General features: G+C 43.9%; 1 protein-coding gene across 1 annotated transcript; it reads left to right on the top strand.

Annotated features, from left to right (window-relative positions):
- The first annotated feature begins 1,003 nt into the window (after positions 1 to 1,003).
- PLA2G4F (phospholipase A2 group IVF) lies at positions 1,004 to 26,623 on the top strand. The gene is made up of 21 exons (XM_043988458.1): positions 1,004 to 1,114; positions 2,128 to 2,200; positions 3,285 to 3,421; positions 3,602 to 3,730; positions 10,009 to 10,049; positions 11,207 to 11,249; positions 11,697 to 11,763; positions 12,508 to 12,659; positions 14,268 to 14,372; positions 15,526 to 15,563; positions 15,914 to 16,049; positions 19,766 to 19,902; positions 20,242 to 20,464; positions 21,470 to 21,584; positions 21,820 to 21,957; positions 22,403 to 22,510; positions 23,166 to 23,360; positions 24,097 to 24,263; positions 25,747 to 25,933; positions 26,212 to 26,450; positions 26,565 to 26,623. Exons 1-20 carry the CDS (start codon positions 1,004 to 1,006, stop codon positions 26,418 to 26,420), a joined length of 2,511 nt encoding a protein of 836 aa, XP_043844393.1. The 3' UTR covers positions 26,421 to 26,450; positions 26,565 to 26,623.
- Positions 26,624 to 27,009: the final 386 nt, after the last annotated feature.

Genomic DNA, 27,009 nt, shown 5'->3' with positions numbered 1-27,009 from the left:
AATGAGGGTTAAGTGACTTGCCCAAAGTCACACAGCTAGTGTCTGGCAAGCGTCTGAGACCTGATTTGAACCCAGGTCCTCCTGAATCCAGGGCTGGTGCTTTATTCACAGCACCACCTAGCTGCCCCCTAAAGCAGAGGTTCTTAACCCAGAGGTGTGAAAGAGTTTTTAAAAGTTTTGATAACTCTTTCAATATAATTGTTTCCTTTGTAACCCTATGAATTTTATTTTATGCATTTAAAAACACTCTGAGAAGGAGCCAGTAGGCTTCACCAGACTGTCGTAGAACCTGAGAGTTAGGTGAGGCTGACCCTCAAAATTCCCATGTTGGTCAGGCACCCCAGGATGGTGATGGCATAAATAAGAATGAACTAGAAAAAGACCTGGCTTTTAAGGCCCAATCTTGCCATTTGCTAGCCATGTGATTTTGGAGGAAATTATTTAATCTTTCTGAGCTCCAGTTTTTTAATTCATAGAAAGGAAATCATATGTCTGTCCTGCTTACCTGATGGACTTGGGGTGAATCACATGAGAGCCTTTAAGGGAAGATTTGAAGATGGTAAAGCAGATAGAAGCCGCTGTTTATGGTGGGGAGGCTAGACTGGTTTTCTAGGACTTCATCTTCAATGTAACCTGAACAACCATCTCTGGCTTAGGAGACAGCCAGCCATCCTAAAGACCCATCATCCCTCTGCTGATAATCCCCCTTTCATGGAAGCCAGTCTACATGGTTCTTTGCCTCCCACCTGGTCAAACTCAGCCTGTTAACCCCCCACCACCCCTCTCCTATAGGCTGCCACCTGGGTCTGATTATCCTATCTCTATCTCTGTAGCCTAACCCAAGATGCATGGGGCCCGCCCTATTTCACCTGGTGGTGTTGCCGGTCAGACAAGTTAAATGTTAACTAGAGGAGAGGCTGAATGAGTGACTGATTCCCTGCCCTCACAACTAAGCACACTGTCTAGGCAGCACCAGCTGCTGAGAACTGGTCCCCACCCAGCTATGCTGTGGACCACTTTGCCAAGGCGGCTTGTAGGGAAGGTGCTGCCAGTCCTGGGCGCAGTGCTGTTCCAGAAGAGAGAAAAAAGGGGATTTCAGCTAAGAAGCTGGCAGGTAATAAAACTGGCAAAATCTTCTCCTTAAGCAATGGGGACTATGGAAGTTGGAGGTGGGTGGGCAGGGCCTTTGGTCTCAAAGAAGGAAGAATCCTAGCCCTGACACCCAGGCAACCCAAGTGGAAAACAAATTCAACCCTCCAAAGGCTCGTTCCAGTTAGGAGTGTTCTGATCTTATCCTGGTCCCTGTGAAGTTGGTAGGGCTTAAAACAGGTGGCCCGGGACCCTATCCTTTGCAGAGATTGAATGGAGAAGAGGGCTGGGAAATGCTTATCTGTTGGCAAAGGGGAAGAACATCATTGTCAATGATGTTTTGTTTTTCTTATTGTTTTTTGTTTTTCAAAATCATGGACATTGTACCTGATTACAGTGTCTGCCTGGGGGAAGGAAGGGTAGAGGTATCTCTAGAATTCTACCCCTTTACTCCTTTCCAAAGGACATAATGTCATCAGAACTCCCCTCTCCCTCTCCCTACCCCCTTTCTTCTGTCTTCACTCCCCTGGTCTTTAGGTTAGAGAAGCTTCACTCTTTGGGGGCAGCAGCTTAACATTCCCCACTTTCTTTCTTCCCTTTCCCCTCCCCGTGCAGGAGTTTAGAACTTCAGGCTCTTCCAGAACTAGTCAGACAAGTCCTAGCCCAGTGACCCACCGTGACCTCAAGTTTTCCAAATTTTGTCTGGGAGGCTGAGACAGTTGACCTCTGCTTTGGAGTCGGTGGTCATGGTGGACCTTACTTGCTTCATTTGTATGATATGACCACTTTATGCAAATTGACTCGCTAGCTGCCTTGCTGCTCGGCCCATTACGATTCTAGCCAAGTGGGGAATTGGGGTTTGTGGCATCATCTCTGATCCTACGACCTCCTTCCCTATAGCATTCTTGGTCTGGGACTTTGCTGCCTTTGTAGTGAGAGATTGGTATGCTGCTTTTTGAGGGTGGGAGGGTGTAGAGAGAAGTTTTTGGGGCCTCCAGGCTCACTGGGATTGAGTCCAAGAAGCTTCTGTTATTGCAGCGAGAGATCTACCCGCATTATGACCTTCAGGTGAAAGTGGTGAGAGCCAGAAATGTCAAAGGCACCGACCTATGTGAGTCTTCTACTCATATATATCTCTTTCCTTTCAGTTTCCTTTTGAATGAGTGAGTGAGTGAGTGAGTGAATGAATGAATGAATGAAGAAAGCACTCATTAAGTGCTTCCTATTTGCCAATCACTGTGCTAAGTGCTGGGAATGCAAATAGAAAAACAGTCAGTCCTGCTTTCAAGAAGCTCAAACTCTTAACTGGGGAAGATAACACATAAAAGAAAGAGCTTTCAGGGAAGATACAAAGGGGCAACAATGGAACAGAAGGTAAGGCCCTTACATCAAATCAGTAGGTAAGGGGGGGGCAGCTAGGTAGCACAGTGGATAAAGCACTGGCCCTGGATTCAGGAGGACCTGGGTTCAAATCTGGCTTCAGACGCTTGACACTTACTAGCTATGTGACCCTGGGCAAGTCACTTAACCCTCATTGCCCCGCAAAAAAAATCAAATCAAATCAAATCAGTAGGTAAGAAGAGAGTGCCAGGGGCAAGGCCTCATTGTCCTTCATCTTCCTGGAAGGAATAAGACTGGTGACTCCCCATCTTATCCCAGCCAGTTTCAGCAATTTCCTGATGAGTTCTGAGGATATTAACATAGATTAAAAACATATGACAGGGGCAGCTAGGTGGCGCAGTGTATAGAGCACCGGCCCTGGATTCAGGAAGACCTGAGTTCAAATCCAGACTCAGACACTTGACACTTACTAGCTGTGTAACCCTGGGCAATTCACTTAACCCCAATTGCCTCACCAAAAAAACACAAACAAAAAAACCCAACAAACATGTGACATATAGGTATATGCACACATATAATATACACATTTTATCTCATTTGCTCCTCACAATAACTCTGAAGTAGGTGCTTTTATTTTCCTCATTTTACAGAGATGGGGAAACTGAGGCAAAGAGAAGTTAAATCATTTACAGGGTTATAACAGTTATCTGAGGTTAGATTTGAACTCAGGTCTTCCTAACCCTTAAGTGCAGTGTTCTACTCACTATTTAGATAACTTCTTTAAGGACAGAGGCCACATACCTCTAGGAAGTAGGACGATGCTTACTCTCACCCACTACCCCACTCTCTTCCAGTGTCTAAGGCAGATTGCTTTGTGGAAGTACGACTCCCTACGTCCTCACCATTCACTTCTCAGACAAAGGTGGTTCCCAATTGCAGCCATCCAGAGTGGAATAAAACCTTCCACTTTCAGATCCATGAGGCTGTGAAGGTGAGGAGTTAGTTAAGCCAAGCAGCAAAGGGGAAAGGAGAGCCAAGTGCCCTGTGATTTTTGTTCTGATGGCCCTAAACCACAGGGCCTGGTCCCGGGGCTGCTCCTGAAATCCCCTGCCCCATTCCCCTCCTGTTCCATTTCGTGTGCCCAGCTCCCACGCGCTGCCTCCTGTTTCAGAACATTCTGGAGCTCACCCTCTATGACGAAGACGTGCTTCAAAATAACATGCTGGCTTCAGTTATGTTTGACCTTGGGGGCTTGGAGCCTGGCCGTTCTTACAATCACACCTTTCTGTTCAACCCCAAGGTGAGTCAACCCCACCCTGAGTCTACCCTCTCTGACTTTCAGATCTCTGATAAGCCTGTATTATTTTAAGGGGTTCTTTTTATTTAATATTTTATTTCCCCCAATTACATGTAAAAATAATTTTTAACATTTGTTTCTTAAAACTTTGAGTTCCAAATTTCCCACCCCCCCCCATTGAGAAGAAAAGAAATTTGACACAGGTTATACATGTGCAGTCATGCAAAACGTTTCTATATTAGGCATGAATAACCAGCTTTTATTAAACTCCTCCTCTGGGTAAGGTGGCAGGGATAGAACGACATGATTCCTGCCCTCCAGGAGCTTAAATTCTACTAGGAGATAGAAGATAGACAACCCAAACTGAGGTGGCTGAGGGCACTGATAGTTTGCAGGAGGCATCACAAAGGAAGAAGCTAGCATCTGAACAAAGCCTTGAAGGAAAACAAGATTGTGAGGAGCATCAATGAGGAAAGAATGCATTTTAGGCTTGGGAGCTGGCTTGAATCAATGTTGAGTTTGGGGAATAGCTAGTAAGCCAGTTTAACAAGAACATGTATAGGCCTCATAAAAGGGAGTAATAGGAAATAATATCAGAAAAGTTAAGTAAGGACCAGATCTTGGAGGGCCTTAAATGCCAGGCTAAGGAAATTGTATTTCATTGTCTAGAACAGGAGTTCTTACCCTTTTTTGGTATATAATGGGCCCTTTCGGCAAGTCTGGTGAAGCCTTTAGACCCCCTTCTCATAATAAGATTTTCAAATGCATACAATAAAATACATAAGATTACAAAGAAAATCTAATTACATTCTATTAAAATTGTTAAAATATTATAAGGATATGTTATAATTAATAAAATTCTATTAAAATATACTTATTAAACTATATATTTTTTAAAAACCAAGTTCATGGGCCCTAGGTTAAGATCACTTGCTCTGGGGCAGCTAGGTGGTGCAGTAGATAGGGCACCGGCCCTGGATTCAGGAGTACCTGAGTTCAAATCCGGCATCAGACACTTGACGCTTACTGGCTGTGTGACCCTCATTGCCCTGCAAGGGGGGAAAACACAAAAAAAGACCATTTGCTCTAGAAATTTGGGAGCCCCTGAAGATTTTTGAAAAAGAGAAGTGACACAATTGATCTTTTTTCGGAAGATTATTTTGGCTACTTTGTGAGTGGATGGATGAATGAGAAATCATTAAGTGCTTGCTTACTCTATACAAAGCACTGTGTTAAGTGCTGGGGACAAAAAAAGAAAAGCAAGACCCTCCTTTCTCAAGGAACTCACCTTCCAAAAACACGTCTAGGAGGCATGAGAGATGGATTAGCAAGGAGACAGATCAGGAGGTTGGCTATTACAGTATCCCAGATGAACGATGATGCACTAGCTTGGTGGTGGTTGTGTAAGTCGAGAGAAGGCTTTGGTTATGAAAGATATTGTGGAGATGGAACTGACAAGATGTGGTGACTGACTGACTGACTGTGGAGGTGAGTCATAGATGCCTCCAGGGATATGAGGCTGGGTGACTGGGAGGGTGATGGTGGCCTCAACTGAAACAGGGAAGTTTGCAGAAAGAGCAAGTAGGTTTACAGGGGAAAATTGAGTTCCATTTGTGTGTGTGGAACTATGGGGACACCAAAGAGCTAATTTGAAGACATCTGGCTACCTGGGACTTCAGGAGGGGAAGAAAGAGTAGATAACAGATTTGAGTATCCTTTGCATCAGGCCTAGATATTCCTCTTTGTGGCTTGTCCTTCTTCTAATTCTGCCCTCTAGGAGAACTAGGTCACCTCCTATCCAGGCTTACTTAGTATAACTAAGTTATCCTCACCTCTAGAGGTCAGAGATGAGTCCTGATCATCACTCTTAACATCAAGATCTTACCACTAGTATTTGGGTCCTATAAAGGCAATAGAAAGAGAGCTTTCAAGCTGTGGACTTTTGACCTCTGGAGAAAGGGCCTATAGTGTGTGAAAGAGGCAGTGTAGTGCAATGGAATGTGCTAGTAGCTTTGGAGTTAGAGAACATGAGTTAAAATCCTATCTCAGTCACTTACTTGGGAAACTCACAATCTCCCTGGGCTTCAATTTTCTCATTTCTAAAATGAAAGGCCTAGCTGTGTGACCCTGGGCAAGTCACTTAACCCTAATTGCCCTGCAAAAAACCAAAAACAGAACAAAATAAAATAAAATGAAAGGTGGTGAGGTGGCACGGTTTATAGAGTGTCTAGCCTGGAGTCAAGAAGAGAGTCATCATTGTGAATTCAAATCTAACCTCAGACACTTATTAGCTGTGAGACCCTGGGCAAGTCACTTCACCCTGTTTGCCTCAGTTTCCTCATCTGTAAAATGAGCTAGACAAGGAAATGACAAACTACTCTAGTATCTTTGCCAAGAAAACCCCAAATGGGGTCACGGAGAGTCAGACATTACTGAAAGACTGAACCTAAAGTGAAAGTAATGGACTAGAGGACCTCTTAAAGGTCTCTTTGGGCTTTAAACCTATTATCCTTTTAATCTAAGCTATTATCCAATAAACCTTTGAGGGAGCAGTTTCGATTGAGAAGTATGGTCATAAAGTCATAAGCCAGAGTGCAATGGATGGAGTAGAGAGGAGGTGAAGAGGAAATGAAAATTGAGTACAGATCGCTTTTTCTAGGTGTTTTATAGATAAAGGGAAGAAACTATAGAGCAGCTAGGTGATGTAGTACATAGAGCACTGGCCTGGAGTCAGGACAACCTGAGTTCAAATCCAGCCTCAGACACTTACTAGCTGTGTGACTCTGAGCAAGTCAATTAACCCCGTTTTCCTTAATTTCCTCATTTGTCAAATGAGCTGGAGAAAGAAATGGCAAACCACTTCAGTATCTTTGCCAAGAAAATCCCAAATGGACTCATGAAGTCAGACACAAATGAAAATGACTGAACAACCAAAAAAAAGTATAGGATGATAATTAGAGGGGATAGTAGGGATGAATGAAGTTTTTATTTTTTTTAAGGGTAGGGTAGATAGGAGTACGTTGTAGCTAACGGGGACAAAGCCAAGGGGGGTTTGGGCAGGGACTGAAGATGAGGAATAGAGAGGGAAAAATTGATGAGACAAACTCTTGGAGGAGAGGATATATTGAGGGTGCAGGTAAAAGGACTTGGCCTTTGCAAGGGGAAAGGGCTGCCTTGTCCTCAGAGGATGGGGTGAAAATATAGAAGGGATTTGAGCTGGAGGAACTTACACTGTACCAAAAAGAAACATGTACACAGATAAATCAAGAATGAATATATACAAAGTACAAAGTGATTTTTTTTAATATTAAGAACTGGGAGACCAAGAAGGGTCCCATGTAGGAGGAATTACTTGAGCTGAGCCTTGAATGGAGTAAGGGGTTCCAAAGGGCAGAGGTGAGGAGGGAGACAATCCCAGGCCCAAGCTAAGAGGAGAGTGATGGAATGTCAATATCCAGGGATAACAAGCAGGCCCAATTTGGCCAGAACCTGAGTATGTGAGGGGAGATAGCATTAAATCAGTCTGGAAAGATGGGGCAGAGCCAGGTTGGAAATGGATTTAAATGAAAAACAGGAGTTTTTCCTCAAGACACTGGGGAGCCACTGATACTTTATTTTTTTTAAAGCTTAATTTTTTTAAAAATAGCAATTAAAAGTGTTTTTAAAAATAGCATTTTTAAAAAATGCTTTTAAAAATAGCACTTTTAGGGGGCAGCTAGGTGGCACAGTGGATAAAGCTCCGGCCCTGGATTCAGGAGGACCCGAGGTCAAATCTGACCTCAGACACTTGACACTTACTAGCTGTGTAACCCTGGGCAAGTCACTTAACCCCCATTGCCCTGCCAAAAAAAAAGTATTCTTGAAAGTGCTATTCCCCCCCCTCTTTTTTTTGGCAGGGCAATGGGGGTTAAGTGACTTGCCCAGGGTCACACAGCTAGTAAGTGTCAAGTGTCTGAGGTCAGATTTGAACTGGGGTCCTCCTGAATCCAGGGCCGGTGCTCTATCCACTGTGCCACCTAGCTGACCCTAAGAATACTTTTTAAAAATAGCAATTTTAAAATGCTTTAAAAATAGCAATTAAAAATTTTTTTTTAAAGCAATTAAATTTTTTTTTGGAAAAATAACATTTTAAATGCCCATCAATTGGGGAGTGGCTAAACAAGCTGTGGTATATGATAGTGATGAAATATTATTGTACTATAAGAAATGACAAGCAGGATGATTTCAGAAAGGCCTGGAAAGACTTGTATGAACTGATGTATAGTAAAGTGAGCAGAACCAAGAGAACTTTGTGCACATAGACGGCAATATTGTTTGATGAAGAACTGTGAATGACTTGACTCTTCTCAGTAATACAATGATCCAAGATAATCCCAAAGGACTAATGATGAAGCATCCTATCCACCTCCAAAGAAAGAACTGATATTGATTGAACACAGACTGAAGCATGCTATTTTTCACTTTCTTTCATTTTTAAAAATTTTCTTGTACAAAATGACTAAAATACAAATGTTTTACATTTTAAAATAGCATTGTATTTAATATAGAGTATAAAATAATAGAAAGCAAGAGCTGGAATTGTTCTCATCATTGCATGCACAAATGAGTATAATCTTCTACAGACCCTTGCTTTTGTGCCTTTTCCTCTTCTCAGAGAGCCATTGCAACCAAGATTTTTTTTTAAAGAAAAAGAAGAGAAAACAATTCAGTGAAATATCAACCCATCAAAAAAATTGCTTTAGGAATGTCAATTTGGCAACTCTATGGGTGATGGATTGGAGAGGGAGGGGAAAGTCTAGAGGCAGGGAGATCAATTATGAGGCTATTGTAGTAGTTCAGTGAGAGATGATGGTCCAAATTAAGGTGGGTGATTGTATGAGTGAAGAGAAGAGAAAAAAAGAGAGAGAGGTTGTGGAATCAACAAGATTTGGCTGCTGATTTAATACGAGATGCGAGAGAGGGGGGATATTTCAAACCTGCATGACTGGAAAGATGATGGTGCCCTTCATAGAAATAGGGAAGTTGGGAAGAAGGATCCATTCCAGGGAAAAGATCAGTATCTTTTTTAATGAGTTCCATTTTGGACACGTTGAATTTGAGCTGCCTATGTTGCATCTGGTCAGTGTCCAGCAGATAGCTGGAGATGTGGAACATGAACACAGGAGAGAAATGAAGGCTAGTTATGTATATTTGAGAATCATCTGCAGAGAGATGATCATTCTGACCATGGGAGCCCAAAAGAACACTGGGAGTATGTTATGCTAGAAGTGAGAATTCCAGGACAGTTCTGGGCTACAATTATATCTGTAAGAAACAGGATGTGGGGGATGGTCCAACAGAGGATACTGAATAGGAGTGTTCAGGAAGGAAAAAGGAGAACTAGGTGAGAAAAGCATTATGAAAACCCAGGGAGGAGAGAAAAGTGTGTCCCAGTGGTCATCAGTGTCAAGAGAGGTCCAGAAGGAAGAGGCCTGAGAAAAAGCCACTGGATTTAGCGATCAAGATCACTGGTGGTTTGAAGAGAGCAATTTCACTCAAATTGATGGGGGTCAGAAGCAACATTGCAAGGGGTTGAAAGGTGAAGAATTACAGGTCAAAAAAAAAAAGGTTTGGATTGCTTTAAAAAAATATATACATACATACATACATACATATATTTATTATTTTTTTGCAGGGCAATGAGGGTTAAGTGACTTGCCCAGGGTCACATAGCTAGTAAGTATCAAGTGTCTGAGGCGGGATTTGAACTCTGGTCCTCCTGAATTCAGGGCTGGTGCTTTATCCACTGTACCACCTAGCTGCCCCCAATACACACACACACACACACACACACACACACATACATACGTACATACATACATACAGATTTATTGATTATCTTTTGTTTCTGCATCACCTAGAATTCCTCCCATGTGTCTTCCCCTTCCCAGGGAGTCATTCCTTACAACAAAGAAAAACACTTTTAAAAAGAGGAAAAAGAGAAAAAAATTCAAGAAAACACATTTAAAAAAAAAACCCCAGAGGTTCTATGCAATGTTCTATAACCATGGATCTTTGCAAAAGAGTGAGGGGAAGAAGTGTCTTCTCATATCCCTTCTCTGGCGCCAAGATTCAGAAACATTCCATTTTGTTTGTTGGGTGGTGGTTTTTTCCATTTCCATTAATACTTGGGTGTTTGTAATCCATGCCTGGAGCTTGGAGAGGGATAAATAAAGCTAAATCAAAAAGTCAGGGCATTTGAGGGTTGAACTGGTTAACTGTGCTCATTCATTTCATTATAGGACAAAGAGGAACTGCAGGTAGAATTTTTCTTGGAAAAAGGGTAAGTTTTTTTTTTTAATTAAAAGTATTTTATTTTTTTCCATTACATGTAAAGATAGTTCTCAACTTTTGTTTATACAAGCTTTACAATTTCAGATTTTTCTCCCTCCCTCCCCCCTCCCCTAGACAGCAGGTAATCTGATATAGGTTACATATATATATATATATATATATACACACTTAATAACATTAATCCTATTTCTGCATTAGTCATGTTATAAGAGAAAAAAATCAGAGCACTGATGAAAAACCTCAAAATAGAAAAAAAACCCAACAGCATCAAAAACAAAAGAAATAGTATGGTTCATTCAGCATCTATACTCCGCAGTTTTTTTTTTTTCTTAGATTTGGAGATCCTCTTAAAAAGGGTAAGTTTTAGAGGATCCTGCCTGTGCCTGTAGCTATTTACTGTCATAGATGACATGAATCTTGGGGTCATTGTGTCTCAAGTTAATAGAGACATAAGTAGGAATTCTGACACTGGAGGTAAATTTAGTACAGAAGGGAATTGAGGGGGATTGTGGTCCAGGGGACTGATCTCCAATTCACTGCTCATCCCAGGGCTATATAAGAGTCACCTGATCATGGTGAATAGAAGAATAACTTCTACCTCAGAGCAGCTGGGAACCTGATATGCCCCCTCTCTGTGGGTAGTTTATAGTCAGAGAACCATTTCTCAGTCTATTGCTTGCCCCCTGGCTTCCTGGAAGCTATCTACACCTCTTTTTAACTGAATGGAAACAAAATCCAAAGATATTTAGCTCTTTTCCCAGTGATCTGGAGGACCCACACTCAAGGGACCTGGAGTCTTCCTCACCAACCCTGAATGGAGAACCATTTTAAAAGAAGGGAACCACTTCCTTTGTGTGTCAGCACCCTGGGGAAAAGCCCAGTGGCACTGTCCTAGTTATTGCTTTGTGTGCTGAACCCACCCTAGGATCCACAGACCTTATTCTCAGAAACACCCTGGATTCATGGGGCCTTGAATCAGAACTAACCAAGATACTGATGTTTCCCCCACCCTTGGCATGCCACTGTTTGAACCCACCTCTTACCCCTGTTTTGGAAACGGGGAACTCAGCACCCTGGGCTTGTTCACCTGTTTGGACTATGATGATTTAGTAGCACCCAGTTCCACACATTCCTTATTCTCTGCAGAAATATGCCTGCTTCTGAAGTCATCACTAATGGGATCCTGGTGGTGAGTAGAGAAGAAGAGATTGGAGAGATCCTGTTGCTGGGTGATGGGCTTCTGTGAGGGCTAAAAGAATTAAGAAGACCCCATCTTTCTCCCTACCAGTCCCTCTTCTCTGTCCCTTCTTTAAAAAGGCTTCTTGGTGTTAGCCTCTTCCCCACCCCAAGACCTTGGCCCTTATGATCCTATCAAAGGACTGGTTTCCCAGGGTTACCCCGGCCTCTGAAATTCTGGCAACATCCACTACATTCCTAGGTCAGCCTTCAAATAAGCTCTTCCTTAGAAACTTGCAGGAGGCTGAACAGGGATCCTGAGGGGCTAGGTCAGGAGACCCTGTTCGGGTGAGGAGCAGATAATACTGAATCCTGAGCATCAAGTCCTGAGTGGGAGTGAAGGGCCTCTCCAGGCCACCTATCCTGTCCATGATCCCTTCAGTCCTCTCCTCCTCCATAGGCCCATCCCTGTCTGAGAATCCAGGGCACCATAGAAGAAAAGACTATTGCCCTGTGGCAGGAAAATGGTGAGTTTTCTCTGGCTACCTTTGGTTTCTTTCTCTCTCCTTGGATAGGGTTAAGGCTTTCAGTGGTCTTGTTTGCAAGGAACTGAGATAGAAGGGGAATTTCTTGGAGGATTTGCCAATTTCAACCTGTGTGTGTGTGTGTGTGTGTGTGTGTGTGTGTGTATGTGTGTGTGTGTGTGGGGGTAGGAGCGGGGTAATAGCAATAAATAGGATCTAATTTGCTGGCCCTGAGAGAGAGGCTGATAGGAAGAGGGTGGGAAGCTTCCTGTCTTCGTACCAATAGCTGTGAGGGAGTTAGCATGACCCTGGTGCTCAGGCTACTTGACCTGGAGTCAGAAAGACCTGGGTCTGGGTATTGCCTGAGACTGTGTGACCCTGGGCAAGTCACCTAATTTCTCTCAGCCTCAGTTTCTTTATTGGGAGAATGAGGGAATTGGCATCAGCCAGCAAAGTTCTTGCCAGCTCTAAATCTATGATCCTATACTATCTCTATTCCTTATTAAACTTCTTCAGTCATATATCCCCTTTCCCTTTCATCATTCTAATTTCCTGTGGATTCCTGGGTTACCCATTAGTATTCCAGCCCTGGCCACATGGCAGGAATCCAAGATGGAGTAGGGGGAGTGTCTTCAGCCCAGAGGTATGAGGCCAGGGAAAAGGAGTTAGGTGTGGGGTGCCTGATGTCTTTGGGATTACCCCTTGATAATCTTTGGTAACATTTTCTCCTTGGTCCTTTGATCTCAGGAAACAGGACTATGCAAGTGTCAGTGCCTGGGGCCTATGAGAAGCCACAGTCTTTCCCCAGGTATCCATCTCAAGAGAAGGGCTCTCCAAAAACCTTCGTCTTTCATGTGAATCCTATCCTGCAATCCAAGCTGAACATAGTTTTGCAGCAGGTGAGGGAGACCCATGACTTTTGGTGGCCCTGGGTAGCTCTATTTCCCTATGTTGATTAATATCTTTATCATATTTAACAATTCAAGATGGCAAACTCTCCATGATTTTTTTGAGGGAGAGAAAAAAATGACAAATATTTGGGTATTTGTTATGTGTTAAGCTCTGGCTGGGGGGAAGACAGTATAGGGAGGGGAGAGCAGGGTACAGGAGATGTATGGGTACTGCTTATAGTCTAGCTGGAGCAAGATAGACATACATAAAAAAAACAACTAATGAAATTGGGTAGTATACAGTAAGTGTTCAATGAGAGCAGAGTGATTGATGGTAGTAGAGGTAACAACAATCAGGAGGGGTTGGGATTGGGAGAACAGACTGCCAGAGGTGGTGGTGGTGTGGGTGGGTGGTGGTGGTGGGTGGTCTATGACATGAAAACCATTAAGAACTTGACCCAAGAGGCAGCTAGGTGGTGCAGTGGATAAAGCATCAGTCCTGGATTCAGGAGAACCTGAGTTCAAATTGGGCCTCAGATACTTGACACTTACTAGAAGGAATTTGCTCACCCATCAGTCAGTGAACAAGCACTTATAAGTGCCCATTGTGGGCTAGGCACTGTGTTAAGTACTGGAAATACAAAAAAAGGGAAAAAATTTGTCCTTGTCATTCAGGGCTGCCAATCTAATGGGGGAGACCAGTTGGAAACAATGATGTAGAAGCGAGATGCGGACAGGATGAATTGGAGATAATTAACAGAGGGAACTTGCTAGAATTAGGGGGGATGGCGAAAAGCTTCTTGTAGAAGGTGGGATTTGAGCTGGCACTAGAAGAAAACCAGGAGGCAGAGATGAGGGGGAGAGAATTCTGGGCATGATGGACGGCCATTAAAAGCACACAGTCAGAAGATAAGAGCTTCTTGTTTGTGGAACAGCAAGAAAGCCATTGTTACTGGATCACAAAGTACTTGGAGCTAGGCAAGAAGTAAGGAGCCTGGGAAAAAGTAGGAGGGGATCAGGTGAATGCCAAATGGAAGATTTTCTATTTGATCCTAGCAGTTAAAGGGAGCCACTAGACTTTATTGAATAGGGGGGGATGACGAGTCAGACTTAGGCTTCAGGCAGATCCCTTTGACAACTGAGCAGAGGTTAGACGGGAGGAGGGAGAGATTTGTGGCCCAGAGACCCACCAGCAGGCTATTGCGATAGTCCAGGTATGAGGTCATGGAGGGCAGTGTCAGAGGAAGAGGAGTCCCACAGGAGAGATGTTCAGAAGGTAATATTGACAGGTCTTGGCAATGGATTGGACATGGGGAGGCATGGTGAGAGAGAAAGAGGAGTTGAGGATGATACATGGGGGACTGGGAAGCCGGCGGTGTCCTTGAGAGTAAAAGGGAAGTTTGAAAGAAGGGAGGATTTGGGGGGAAATAGAGTGAGTTGACCAGGAAGTGCAAACACCAATGAAATTGTAGGTCTGAACAAAAAACCAAACACAATCCCCCACGTTATTCAAGAGCTTCCAATCTGGGGCAGCCTTTTTCTTGGGGACCCTGATGTCTGCCTTCAGCTTCTGTCCCATCCTAACCCATCTTTCATGGTTGTTTTCTTTTCCCCCAGAGTCCTGAGCTGGAGACCCAAACCAGGATACTGGGTAGAGAGGAGATCCCTCTTTCCTCATTGCCCCTGGGACAGGAAGTGCAGCATTTGGTGGCTCTGGGAGAGGTAAAATCCTAACATCTGAGGTCCTGGGGGCCCCACATTCTGCTAATCTCATCGTCTCTGCATGTCTCCTGAACAGCCAAGATGGGGGTGGGGCAGGTGAGGGGTGGTTTATGTAGAGTCCAGGGAGGGGGGGATGGAGAGAGAGAGGGAGAGAGGGAAGGAGGAGGGAATGTGTGTGTGTGCCTATCATCTTGCCTGGGCAATGCTAACTGTAGGTGGAAAAAAAGTGTGGCAGTATATGACAGCCCAGACACCCTCTGGGTAGAACCAGTACTCACTCTGGACCCAGAGTACCTAGATTCAAATTCCTAACACATGCTGTATGACCCCAGGCAAGTCACTTAACTTCTCTGGGACTCAGTTTCTAAGCTGTAAAATTAAGGGGCTAGACTAGATGACCTCTCTAAGGTCCCTTCCAACTAATAGCTTACATTTATATAGCACTTTAAGGTTTGCAAAGTACTTTACAAGTATTATCTCATTTTATCTTCACAACAATCCTGGGAGGGTGGGGTATTATCCCCATTTGACAGATGATGAAACTGAAGCTGAGAGGTTAAGGGTCACAAAAGAAGGTAAATATCTGAGGCAGAATTTTCTTCCTTCCTTCCTTCCTTCCTTCCTTCCTTCCTTCCTTCCTTCCTTCCTTCCTTCCTTCCTTCCTTCCTTCCTTCCTTCCTTCCTTCCTTCCTTCCTTCCTTCCTTCCTTCCTTCCTTCCTTCCTTCCTTCCTTCCTTCCTTCCTTTTTTTGCAGGGCAATGAGGGTTAAGTGACTTGCTCAGGGTCACACAGCTAGTTAAGTGTCAAGTGCCTGAGGCTGGATTTGAACTCAGGTCCTCCTGAATCCAAGGACAGTACTTTATCCACTGCACCACCTAGCTGCCCCTGAGGCAGAATTTGAACTCAAGTGTTTGTGACCCCAGGTCCAGTGTTCTCTCCAAGATTCCATCTGGTTACCTCTAACCCTAAATCTATGATCCCAAGAGTTACTACAGAAATTAGTTCTGGCATTGTGGGCTGGGATGAGACAGAGGGAGACAGAGACAGACAGAGAGGAAAAGAATTGCAGTAGATGGTGGAGAACAGTTTCTCTAGGAGATGGGTGCATAGACATGAGCCAGTTGCTCAAAATCAGGTGTGTTTTTTGTTTCAGGGTAATGAGCTAACTCTGAGGCTCAAGGCAGAAGTAAGGTGAGGTGACTCCAGGGGAAGATGGGCAAGAGCTGTTCAGGGCTGGAGACCCAAGCAGTACACTGGACCATCCCTCTGAACTCTCTTGCCTACAATAACTGTCCTGTTCCCTCTGCTATTCCCTCCCTCTCTCTGCTGAGATCAGGCTGCCCAACACAGGCCCATGATGTTTGATTGGTTGGGAACTCTCTTTTCTTCCTGGGGACCCCGGGGGTTCTGTCTGGGAAACAGCTGATCTGGGCCTAGACTGGAGCTGCTTCTATAGAGGGGTCCTCTGGGCGAGGGAAAGGCCTCACTTTGCCCTCCCAGTTCTGTATTCATTCCCACCTATCTTCTCCCATGGAGGGCAGCTCCAGGGACCTTGATATTCGCCTTGGTTTTGACCTGTGCAAAGGGGAACAGAAGTTCCTGGACAAGAGGAAGCAGGTGGTGTCGAAGGCTCTACAGAAGGTGCTGGAATTGGATGAAGCCCCGCAAAATGATCAAGTATGGAATACAGTCTCCAGACCACAGGCTCAGTGAGACCTTATTACAGGGGAACTGCCTTGTCCTTGTGCCCCAGTGCTTAGCACAGTGCCTTAGTTTAACATGCAAACAACAACTATATGCCAACAAATTATATACAGAATAAATGGAAATAATCAACATGGGGAGGCACTAAATTTAAGCAGGACTGGAAAGGCTTCCTGTAGAAAATCAGATTTTAATTGGGATTTGAAGGAAGTCAGAGAAGCCGGGAGACCGAGATAAAGAGAGAGCATTCTAGGCACTAGGGACATCAAGTGAAAATGCCTAGAGTCAGAAACTATACATGACCTTACAATCTCTAATAGTGGAAGGTTTAAACAAGATGGAAGCTTCTACAGTGATGTAGTTTCATTTGATATGAGACAATGTAGCCTCTGGTAAAGGAATGGTTTTAATCTCATGACTAAGAGTGAAGAGAGAGGTCACATCATATTCATGCTCCATTTTTTAAAAATTCTGAATCTTGGCCAATTGTTCTCAACTCTTGTAGGAGTTTTAATTCTTTTTAATTCTTTTTTTTTTTTTTTTTTAGTGAGGCAATTGGGGTTAAGTGACTTGCCCAGGGTCACACAGCTAGTAAGTGTTAAGTGTCTGAGGCCGGATTTGAACTCAGGTACTCCTGACTCCAGGGGCCGGTGCACTGCGCCACCTAGCTGCCCCTCTTTTTAATTTTTTAAAAACTAAGTTTATTTTTTCATTGCATTTTAAACTCCTAAAGGTGATGATTAAAAACGTTTGAGAGGGGGCAGCTAGGTGGCACAGTGGATAGAGCACCGGCCCTGGAGTCAGGAGGACCTAAGTTCAAATCCGGTCTCAGACACTTAACACTTACTAGCTGTGTGACCCTGGGCAAGTCACTTAACCCCAATTGTCTCATTAAAAAAAAAAAAAGATGGGGCAGCTAGATGGCACAGTGGTTAAAGTGCTGGCCCTGGATTCAGGAGTACCTGAGTTCAAATCCAGCCTCAGACACTTAACACTTACTAGCTGTGTGACCCTGGGCAAGTCACTTAACCCCCATTGCCCTGCAAAAACAAAACAAAACAAAACACAAAAAAAAAACGTTTGAGAGACATGGTTTCTGGGTAATTTAATCATTGTATTAGTAAGGCTGGCACATTATTAATAAAAGGATGGTTATTTGACAGTCTCTTAGAACAAAGGTCATCATGGCGGTGGGCTCACAGTTCACTTCAAAGAGTTAGGCATTCCTGAGGGGTGGCAATCAACCCTGATTGGATAACCCAATGGGAGAGGTGAACTACATTAAAATGAGGGTCTTGATTTAGACCACCCAAATCTTGGCCAAAGACATCATTTTCCAGAATCGCCTGTCTTGACAAAAGGGAGAATCAACATTTTACACAATGAGCAGGAACACACCCATTAGCCCAAACATAGAATTTGTTTTACTATCTGCTTAGATCTTGGCCTGGGTAAATCTTTGAGATTTTCCACACTGTTTGGGTTTCTAAATGAAGAAGTAGAAAAGGAGAAAAACTTTAGTCCTAATATAATAATTAGTTATTAAATACAAGAGAGGAATATTTATTTCTCAATCCCTCCCTACCCTATACTAGAGAAGACCACCATTTTTCACACCCATATATATGTAAATATGTAAAACCATAATATGCATACTTCTATGTATCAGTTCTTTCTCTGGAGGTGGATAACATGTTCCTTCATATGTCTTTTGTAGTTGATATGAATATTTATAATACTCAGAATTGCTTAGTTCAGTTATTCTTTGAACAATATTCCTGTTATTGTATCCAACATTTCTTGGTTCTGCCCATTTCAGTCTTCATTATTTCATGCAAATCTTTCCATGTTTTTCTAAAATCAACCTGCTCATCATTTCTTATAGCACAGTAGTATTCCATCACACTAATATACCACAACTTATCTCATATATCACAACTTAGTAAGCCATTCTCCAAATGATTGGCATCCCCTCAATTTCCAGGTCTTTGCCACCACAAGGAGAGCTGTTGTAAATATTTTAGAATATCTAGGTTTTCATTTTTCCCTGATCACCTTAGGAAATATACCTAACAGTGCCATACATTTCCTTCCTTTTTTTTTTTTTTTTTTGTGGGGCAATATGGGTTAAGTGACCAGGGTCACATAGCTAGTAAGTGTCAAGTATTTGAGGCTGGATTTGAACTCAGGTCCTCCTGAATTCAGGGCCCCCTACATTTCCATTTTTAAAGGCATTTATTGTCCAAATGAACTTGTTTTCTCTGATAAACATATGCTTGAATGGAGGTGGGGGGTAGTAAACAAATGATAGTAAACAAATAACATAATTTTTAATTATTAATTTTTTAAAAAATTTTGTTGAGGCAATTGGGGTTGTGAGTTGCCCAGGGTCACACAACTAGTAAGTATTAAGTGTCTGAGGCTGAATTTGAACTCGGGTCCTCCTGAATCCAGGGCCAGTGCTCTATCCACTGTGCCACCTAGCTGCCCCCAAATAATAAAATTTTTAAAGATAAGGCCAGATAGAGGAGCAACCAGATAACAAAATAAAAAAAGGAGCAGTAATTTATTTATTTATTTAAAATTTTTAATCATAAAAGTATTTTATTCTAGTTACATGTAAAGATAGTTTTCAACATTTGTTTTTATAAGATTTCTAGTTTCAAATTTTTCTCCCTCCCCCTCCCCAAGACAGCAAGCAATCTGATATAGGTTATATATGTATAATCACATAGGAGCAGTAATTTAAAGTTTATTCCAGCTATAATGCAGGTGAGGCAGCTAGATGGTGCAGTGGTTAGAGCACCGGGCTTCTTCAAATAAGGAAGACCTTATCTTCCTGTATTCAAATCCAGCCTTAGACAGTTAGGGGCTGTGTGACCCTAGGCAAATCATTAAACCTATACTTTCCAACTCCATCTCCTTGTACCTACCCTAACCAGAGATAAAACCAAGACACTTAGACTCTGTTCTGCTTTATTAAGATCTTGGCTGTCACAATGATGAAATGATAACACTGACTTTAGTGCCCCCAACAAGCCAGTACTAGACCTGCTCCTAAAATCTGCCTCAAGGTGACTGTATTCATTCAAGTGACCCAAGCATATCGCTGGCCACAAATGTGGAGCTTGGTTTGGTAGAATCTATGGATAGAGTGCCAGGCCTGAAGTCAGGAAGACTCGTCTTCAAATCTAGCCTCAGACACTAGCTGTTCATACAGCTAGTCAAGTCACCTGGGCAAGTCATTTAACCCTGTTTGCCTCAGTTTCCTCATCTGTAAAATGAGATGGAGAAGGAAAAGGCAAACCACTCTGGTATCTTTGCCATGAAAACCCCAAATGGGGTGACAAAGAGTCGGTCATGACTGGACATCAGCAACAAAATAATGCAGGTGGTTCTGACTTTAAGGTAGCACCACACCCCCCATGCCCAGCTCTCCCTCCCAAAACTACCTTAATTCATTTTGTATCTATTGTGCAGTTTGGTCTCCTCCCTCCTCGAGGGCAGGGATTTTTCTTTTTTCTTTGTGTCTCCAGCACTTAGCACATAATAGACAATGAATAAAGTTATTAAGGTCCTACTATTAAGGTGCCAGGCACCTTGCCGAGCACTGGGCATATAAAAAGAAGCAAGAGGTAGTTCCATAATAGATATTTCATTGATGGATTGACTTCTGTCTCATTTTTCAGGTACCAGTGGTGGCTGTGCTGGGCACTGGGGGTGGGAACAGAGCCATGACATCCCTGTACGGCAGCCTGACTGGGCTACAGGACCTGGGTTTACTGGATACTGTGACCTACCTGAGTGGGATCTCAGGTTCTACATGGTAGGTGACAGACAAGAGGACCAGAGTCTTCTTCAGCTTGGTAGATGCCCTACTCTCCCAAGGACTTAGGAGTGAGCATCCCTGGTAGGGTCAGGCACCCCTGAGGGAGGTAGCTTGTATCAGACCACTCCTACTGAAGGAGAAATGGCCAAGGTGCCCAAGAGCATTCATATACATAAGCTCAGGTTCCTGCCTTATGAATGGGTCTGGACACAAATAAGAGTGGGATGGCAGTGACCCCTGGTATCTTGGACTGGACTATACCCCCCTCTTTTTTTCTCCTCTCCTCCCTCTGTCACCATTCTCAGAACTGTAGTGATGAGGCTCCCTGTTCTCCAGGTGTATTTCCACCATCTACAAGGACCCTGCTTGGTCCCAGACGTCACTACAGGTCCCAACGAGGCGAGCAAGAAGCTTCGTGTGCAGCAGCAAAACAGGAGCCTTCTTGTCCGACCAGTTGCTCTATTATGGACAGCAGCTGATGGCCCAGGAGAAGAGTGGCCTCCATGTGTCTCTCATTGACCTTTGGGGTCTTCTTGTTGAGCATTTCCTTCATCAGGAGGTATCAGAAAGGCTGGGGAGGGATGGAGAAGGCAGATTCCTCTCTGGGCAGTTGACTTCTGCTTCCCTTTGCTTCTTGACTCTATCTAGGTCTTTTAAAAAAATGTATTTAATTAACAAGTATTTCTTTTATCTCCCATTTTCCCCCCTTTACCTCCTATCCCCATTAAAAAAACACACCAAAACCCCCCCAAAATTCAAAACAAAGTAAAACCATTGTAACTAATATGCAGTTAACCAACAACAAAAAAAATACTATGGCATTGGTGATGCCCCAATATGCATATCTCATTTCACACCTGGAGTTAATCACTTCTTTGTTAGGAGGTGGGTTGCATGTTTGGTGATTGCATTGATCAGAGTGCTAATATCTTTCAAAATTATTTGTCCCTTACAATGTTGTTACCGTATAAATTGTTTTCCTTATTCTGCTTGCTTTGCTCTGTATCAGTTCATACAAGTCTTCCTAGGTTTCTCTGAAACTGCACCTTTCACTATTTCTTACAGCAAAAGTAGTATTTCATAACATCCATACACCATAATTTGTTCAGTCATTTCTCAACTGTTGAGCATTTGCCCTCTCAGTTTCTAATTCTTTGACACTACAAAGAGAACTGTTATAAATACAGGTCCTTTTCCTTTGATCTTTTTGTAGCATAGGCCTAGTGGTGGTATTGGTGGGAGAACCTGGGAACTTGGCTTATGCTCCCATAATCCAAGATACCAAGGTACCTGGCAATAGGCCTTGGTGTCTAGAAGGAAATAAGTAGCCTCTAGAAAACTGACCTTGAAAATCTAAACCAAGAAAATGGGGTTGAACCTCACAACCAGAGAACCTGACTTGGGGGATCCTGGGAGCATGTGGACCTCAAGCCCACAAAGATGACAAAAGGATGGTTGGGGGTGGGTGGGTGGAGTGAGACAGGAGCAACCAAATCTGAGAGCAGGAGGACCCTTCCAATCTTTCTGCCTAGAACACTGAGCCCTCTTCTTTTGTCCTATCCAGGAAAACCCAGCCAAGTTGTCTGACCAGCGGGCAGCGGTTGTTCAGGGACAGAATCCCTACCCCATCTATGCAGGCATCAACGTCCACAGGAATATGTCTAGCCAAGATTTTGCAGGTTTCCTGGGTTGGGGAGGATGATTGAAGTTGGAACAGGAATGATTTCCCCATAGAAGATGGAGGGAATTATCACTGGCAAAGGCATAACAGGAAGATGTTGGGGGATAATAAAAGGGGACTGTGGGAGGGTTGAGAAAAGAGTTCCCCCTTCTGAATACAAGGGATGGAGGATGGGAGGCAGGGCCCTTTCACTTGAAGGTTCTTTGGGTAACATTCCCTTCCATCCTTTTCAGAGTGGTGTGAGTTCACTCCCTATGAGGTTGGCTTCCCCAAATATGGGGCCTTTGTCCCCACAGAGTTATTTGGCTCCGAATTCTTCATGGGGCGGCTGCTGAGGGCTTGGCCAGAGCGTCGGATCTGCTACCTGCAGGGTGAGTTCAGTGACAGAGGTGTGGGAAGAAGACTTGGTTGGAGAAAGGGCAAGGGCATAGTGTTGAGCACTGTACCCACCATACAGTAGGGCAGTGGTCTCAAACTCAAATAGAAACAGGGGCCCCTATACTGCAAGTAAGGATCTTTGCTAAGCACCTACTGACTTCTTTGTTTTATGTGTATTTTTATTGATTTTGTTGTATTTTTCCCAGCTTCATTTTAATCTGATTTGGGCTGGCAGCATTCAGAAATGTGGCAGGGTCATGTATTTTGATATCTCTGCTGTAGGGAACTCCTCCTGCATATGTGGGATGGGATGCTAGATGGGGAAGTGTAGACAGAAGAGTAAGAAAGGGGATGGATTGTGGTTTGGGTCCTGGAGCCAGCTACAAAGTGCCCTGAACACAAGTATCTCCTTACTCACCTACACCTCTCATTCTGCAGGTGTGTGGGGTAGCGCCTTTGCTATCAACCTGGATGAAATCTTCCAGAGGATAATCGGCTCTGGGATCAGCTTCTTGGGATCTTACAGGGGTAGTGTTAATGACAAAGGTGGGAATGGGATGGGGGACAGGGGAGGGATGGGATTAATCAGAAATCTGGCTACCCTTTGGGTCCTATTCCTGGGACTTGGTGGGGAGTGAGGGGAGGAATCAATAAAGAATCCAAATATTGGACTGAATTCAGGGAGCTTTTAAAACCAGGAGGAGGACCCCAGAGGGGAAAAAGAAGTGGGGGAGGAGAGAGAAAGTGCAGAGAAACTCAAGGCCTGAGCTAAAGGCAATCAGGCCAATCTAAAACCACAATCTCGACCAGGCAACTCTTAGTGGATAATTTTGTTGGAAACACCTTTCACCACTATATTCCTCCCTCCATCTACCCTTATCTCTATCTTCCTTCTGCCCTCTCCTACTGCTTTTGGTGTAGTGGATAGAGTGCTGGGCCTGGAGACAGGAAGACCTGAGTTAAAATCTGACCCCAGACCCTCACTAGCTCTGTGACCCTGAGCAAATTACTTAACTTTTATTTGCCTCAGTTCCCTCATCTGTAAAAATGGGGATAATAATAGCACCTAAGGTTGCTATGAGGATCAGATTAGATGATAATTGTAAAATGCTTAGCATATGTAAGCACTAGTTGTTGTTGTTGTTACTACCATCTTACTTCTGATTCTGCCTCCATCCTCATCCCTCTTCTCCCCCATCAGATGACAATGAGACTCTACAGCTGTTTGACCCAGCTCGGTTAAAGACACAACTTTATATCCCACAAGGCATTTTCTCTCAGACCATTATGGATATCTTCACCTTCCGCTTCACTTCTGGGGAAAACTTCAATTTTATCCAAGGACTTTGCATGCATGAACACTACACTAAGAGCAAGGAATTTGTAACTCGGAAAGGTAACTTCCTCCACACACATTGACACTCAGTCAGCCTTCCTGTCTGTGTATCTGTGTCCTCTGGGTATCAGTGCTAAGTAATGAGGATAAGGGTGAAAGTGGTATGTAGAACTCTGATCTTGGAGGGGGGGGGATATGCCTTTCTCCTTTCTCTTATAGCCAATGGGATTTCAGAACAGGGCAGAAGGGTAGAGGCTCAGAAGGGAGGGACTGTGAGTTCACACCTATGCCCCTAGCCTCACCTACAACTCTTGTATGTTAGTCTAGAGGGTTCTATGTGTGGGTAGAGAAAAGGAGAGGTAGACATGTCAAACATTAGCTAATAATAATAATAGCATTTATAAAGTACTTTCAGCTTTGCAAAGCTCTTTTACATGTTATCTTATTTGATCCTCATTACAATCCTGTAAGGAAGGTGCTTTTGTTATCCCCTTTTATAGGTGAGGAAACTGGGCTGAGAGATGTTAAATGACTTGTCCAGAGCCACATTTTGCTAGGAAGTGTCTGGGACACAATTTAAGTTCAGCTCTTCCTAACTCCATATCCTGAACCTCAGTCCATTGTACTGTTGAGCTAACCAGGTTCTCAAAAATATTTAACACAAGACCTGGCACATAGTAGGCATTTTATTAAATCCCCCCTCTTTTCCTCCCTCCCTCTCTTCCTTCTTCCCTTCCTCCCTCCCTTCCTTCTTCCCTTCCTCCCTCCCTTCCTTCTTTCCTTACCTCTCTTCCAGGCAGCCACCCAGATTCTTTTCCTAATAAACTCACACCCATGAGGAAGTGCCTCTACTTGGTAGATGGAGGCTTTGCCATCAACTCTCCATTCCCACTGGTGCTGCTGCCTCAGAGAGATGTGGATGTTATCTTGTCTTTCAATTACTCTTTGGAAAATCCATTCCAGGTAGGACTTGAGGCCAAGGGTGGGGGTTGTTCCAGCGGCTAAACTTGGCTCATTTTGAGAGTCACCTCACCCTTCCCTGGAAAGGTTGGATTTCTGTGTAGATTTGTTGATATGACCCTACCTCTGGAGGAACCCTGTAAAACAACCAATGTCCATGAATGGCATTGGCGTGAACTCAGCCAACAAAAGGAGCAGGTCCTCACAACAACAACCCTGTGAGAAGTAGGAGCTATGATACCTCTATTACAGATGAGGAAACTAAGGATGAGAGGTTAAATGACTTTTCCAGGTGTTACAAGAATCTGGCTTGTGGCTATCCCTCTTGTTGAAGAATTAACTCACACACAGTCCAATCAGAATTTAAGTAGTTTTTTTTTTTAATTCAGTTCTAGGAAATGTGGCTGAGAGGAAAGTCAAAGACTTAGCCTCTCGGGAAGGAAAGGCCTGGAAACGTTTTCCTTCTAAAAGCCAGAGGGAAGGTTAAGTTTTTATAGGAGATAGATGGAAGGGGGGGGGGGGACTTGAAAGCAGAAAGTTAGTTTTGGGGCATGGATACCGAAACAGTTGGCATTACATTTCCTAAATTCTGGGGTTGAAGGTTACAGCCTTTGGATTATAATCCTGTCCTCTAGGACTACCTCTGTCTTCTGGCTCTAGCCAGGTAGTGAACACACCTGGTTAACATTTGGCTTACTGTTATAAACTTTTATAAGCCCCTTACTTCTTTGATATGTCTGTCCTGTTACCTGGTAGAATAATCATTTTTCACAGGAAGAGTTTCTTAGGCTCTGCTGCATCTTTGATTTTTTTTATCTCATAGGAAAAACCCATCTGATTTTTTTAAACAACCAACATTTATTTTATTTTTTCAAGTTACATGTAAGGGAAGTTTTCAACATTCATTTTCATAAGATTTAGAGTTCCACATTTTTCTCCCTCCCTTTCCTCCCCCCTCCACAAGATCGCAACCAGGTTATGTATGTACAATCCACAAGTGTTCTTTTTTTTTTATCAGTTCTTTCTATGGGGGTGGATACTAAGATTCCTCATTAGTTCCTTGGGATTGTCTTGGATCATTGCATTGCTGAGATCAGTTAAATCATTCACAATTGCTCGTTGAACAATACTGCTGTCCCTATGCACAGTGTCCTCCCAGCTCTGCTCACTTCACTATACATTAGTCTTTCCAGGTTTTTCGGGGATCATCCTGTTTGTCATTTCCATCTGATTGATTTTTAGGCCTGTGTCACCAGGGTCACAGGTGGGACATGTCTGGGATAGCATTTGAAGCCAGGTCTTCCTGACTCCCAAGTCCAGTGTTCTATTGTCTCACAACTGTTGCTGGGGAGTGAGAAGGCCTTCCTGTTACACAGCCCCCCCCTTACCCCTCATCCTTTTTCACAGGGTCTGTGGCTTAGGTCTTATTTGTGGAGGATGGAGTAGGGGGGACAGGAAGAGCCAGAGGCTATTTTCTCTGTCCAAGGTCCTGAAGCAGACAGAGAAGTACTGTCAAGATCGAGACATTCCCTTTCCCCGGATAGAGCTGAAAGAGGAGGACATGTCTGAACCCCAAGAGTGCTATGTGTTTGATGATGCAGAGGATCCCCGTGTGCCCATTGTGTTACACTTCCCCCTCGTGAATCGCACCTTCCAAAAATACCGGGCACCAGGTAAGATGGGTGAAGATCTGGGCATTCCGCTTTACTGGGCTATGGTTCCAGTGACCTGCTGCTACTGCTGTCTCTAAATGGGGTCAGAGAGCAGATGCTGGCGACGACGATGATGATGATAACAACCATAGTAGCAGCAGCAGCTTCTCCAGATGTGGAAATCATTGTGGAAAAGCTTGGGTTGGGCAACCCTTCTCAGGTTCTCCAAATGGGAGCTGAGTTTTATAGACCCCTCGTCCCTGCCCTGCACCGACCCTTCCCGCCTCCTTTCACTGTAGGAGTGGAGCGGCACACACCAGAGGAGAAAGACTTTGCCAACTTTGCCATAAAGGACCAGGACAATACCTATGGATTGATGAACTTCACCTACCAGCCAAACCAGTTTGACCGCCTGGTAGAACTGAGCAGATACAACGTCCTGAACAATGCGGAGGCTGTGCGGTCTGCTCTACACAAGGCCCTGCAGCGGAGGCAGGCTGGGAGATGAGGATCCCATGGGCTCCAGGGGGCTGCAAGGGTGAGTCACTGGCCCTGAGAATCCTAAGCAGGGATGCTAACTAAGGATGGCAGGGGGAGGGGTGGGGAGAGGAGGAGACAGGGCAGAGAGATGATCTCCTTCCTCTTCCTCCAGGACCAGCCACAACCCAAGGAGCTTTAAGCTGCTCTTGCCTGGAAGCCTGATTGGAGAAGAGTCTTCTTTTTGAATGCCTCTCCCTCCATGAGGCAAAGAAACTCTTCCTACTTTCTCTCTCCAGGGACTGGTGGAGATTTTCAAACTGCGTTGGAAATAGAAGATGGTTATGTATGTGCATATAATGTGAGAAGAAAGTCGTGTGTGTATGTGTATGTATATGTATGTATATGCACATGCTTGTATCATGGGCATGATCAGATTAGTCAGGCTGAGGGAGAAGGGTTCTGAGAGTCCTTTTTTTTTGTCCTGATAAGTAGGCCCCCCCCCCCCCCCCCCCCCCCGCGCAAATTCCACACAAAAGATCCCTGCATAGTCAAAGCCTCCATTGTAAAGAAGTAAGAACTCTAAAGGCTCTCTGTAGCCCAGTAGAGCTTGAGATATG

This window comes from Dromiciops gliroides, chromosome 2 (genome assembly GCF_019393635.1).
Source record: "Dromiciops gliroides isolate mDroGli1 chromosome 2, mDroGli1.pri, whole genome shotgun sequence".
In the NCBI taxonomy this organism is placed as follows: Eukaryota; Metazoa; Chordata; class Mammalia; order Microbiotheria; family Microbiotheriidae; genus Dromiciops; species Dromiciops gliroides.
This window is presented reverse-complemented; position numbering and strand designations above follow the sequence as displayed.

Coding starts and splice junctions, on each gene's coding strand:
- PLA2G4F (XM_043988458.1), top strand. CDS start 1,004: ATGCTGTGGACCACTTTGCCAAGGCGGCTTGTAGGGAAGGTGCTGCCA. Junction 1,115..2,127: donor TTCAGCTAAGAAGCTGGCAG/GTAATAAAACTG, acceptor CTGTTATTGCAG/CGAGAGATCTACCCGCATTA. Junction 23,361..24,096: donor GGAATTTGTAACTCGGAAAG/GTAACTTCCTCC, acceptor CCTCTCTTCCAG/GCAGCCACCCAGATTCTTTT.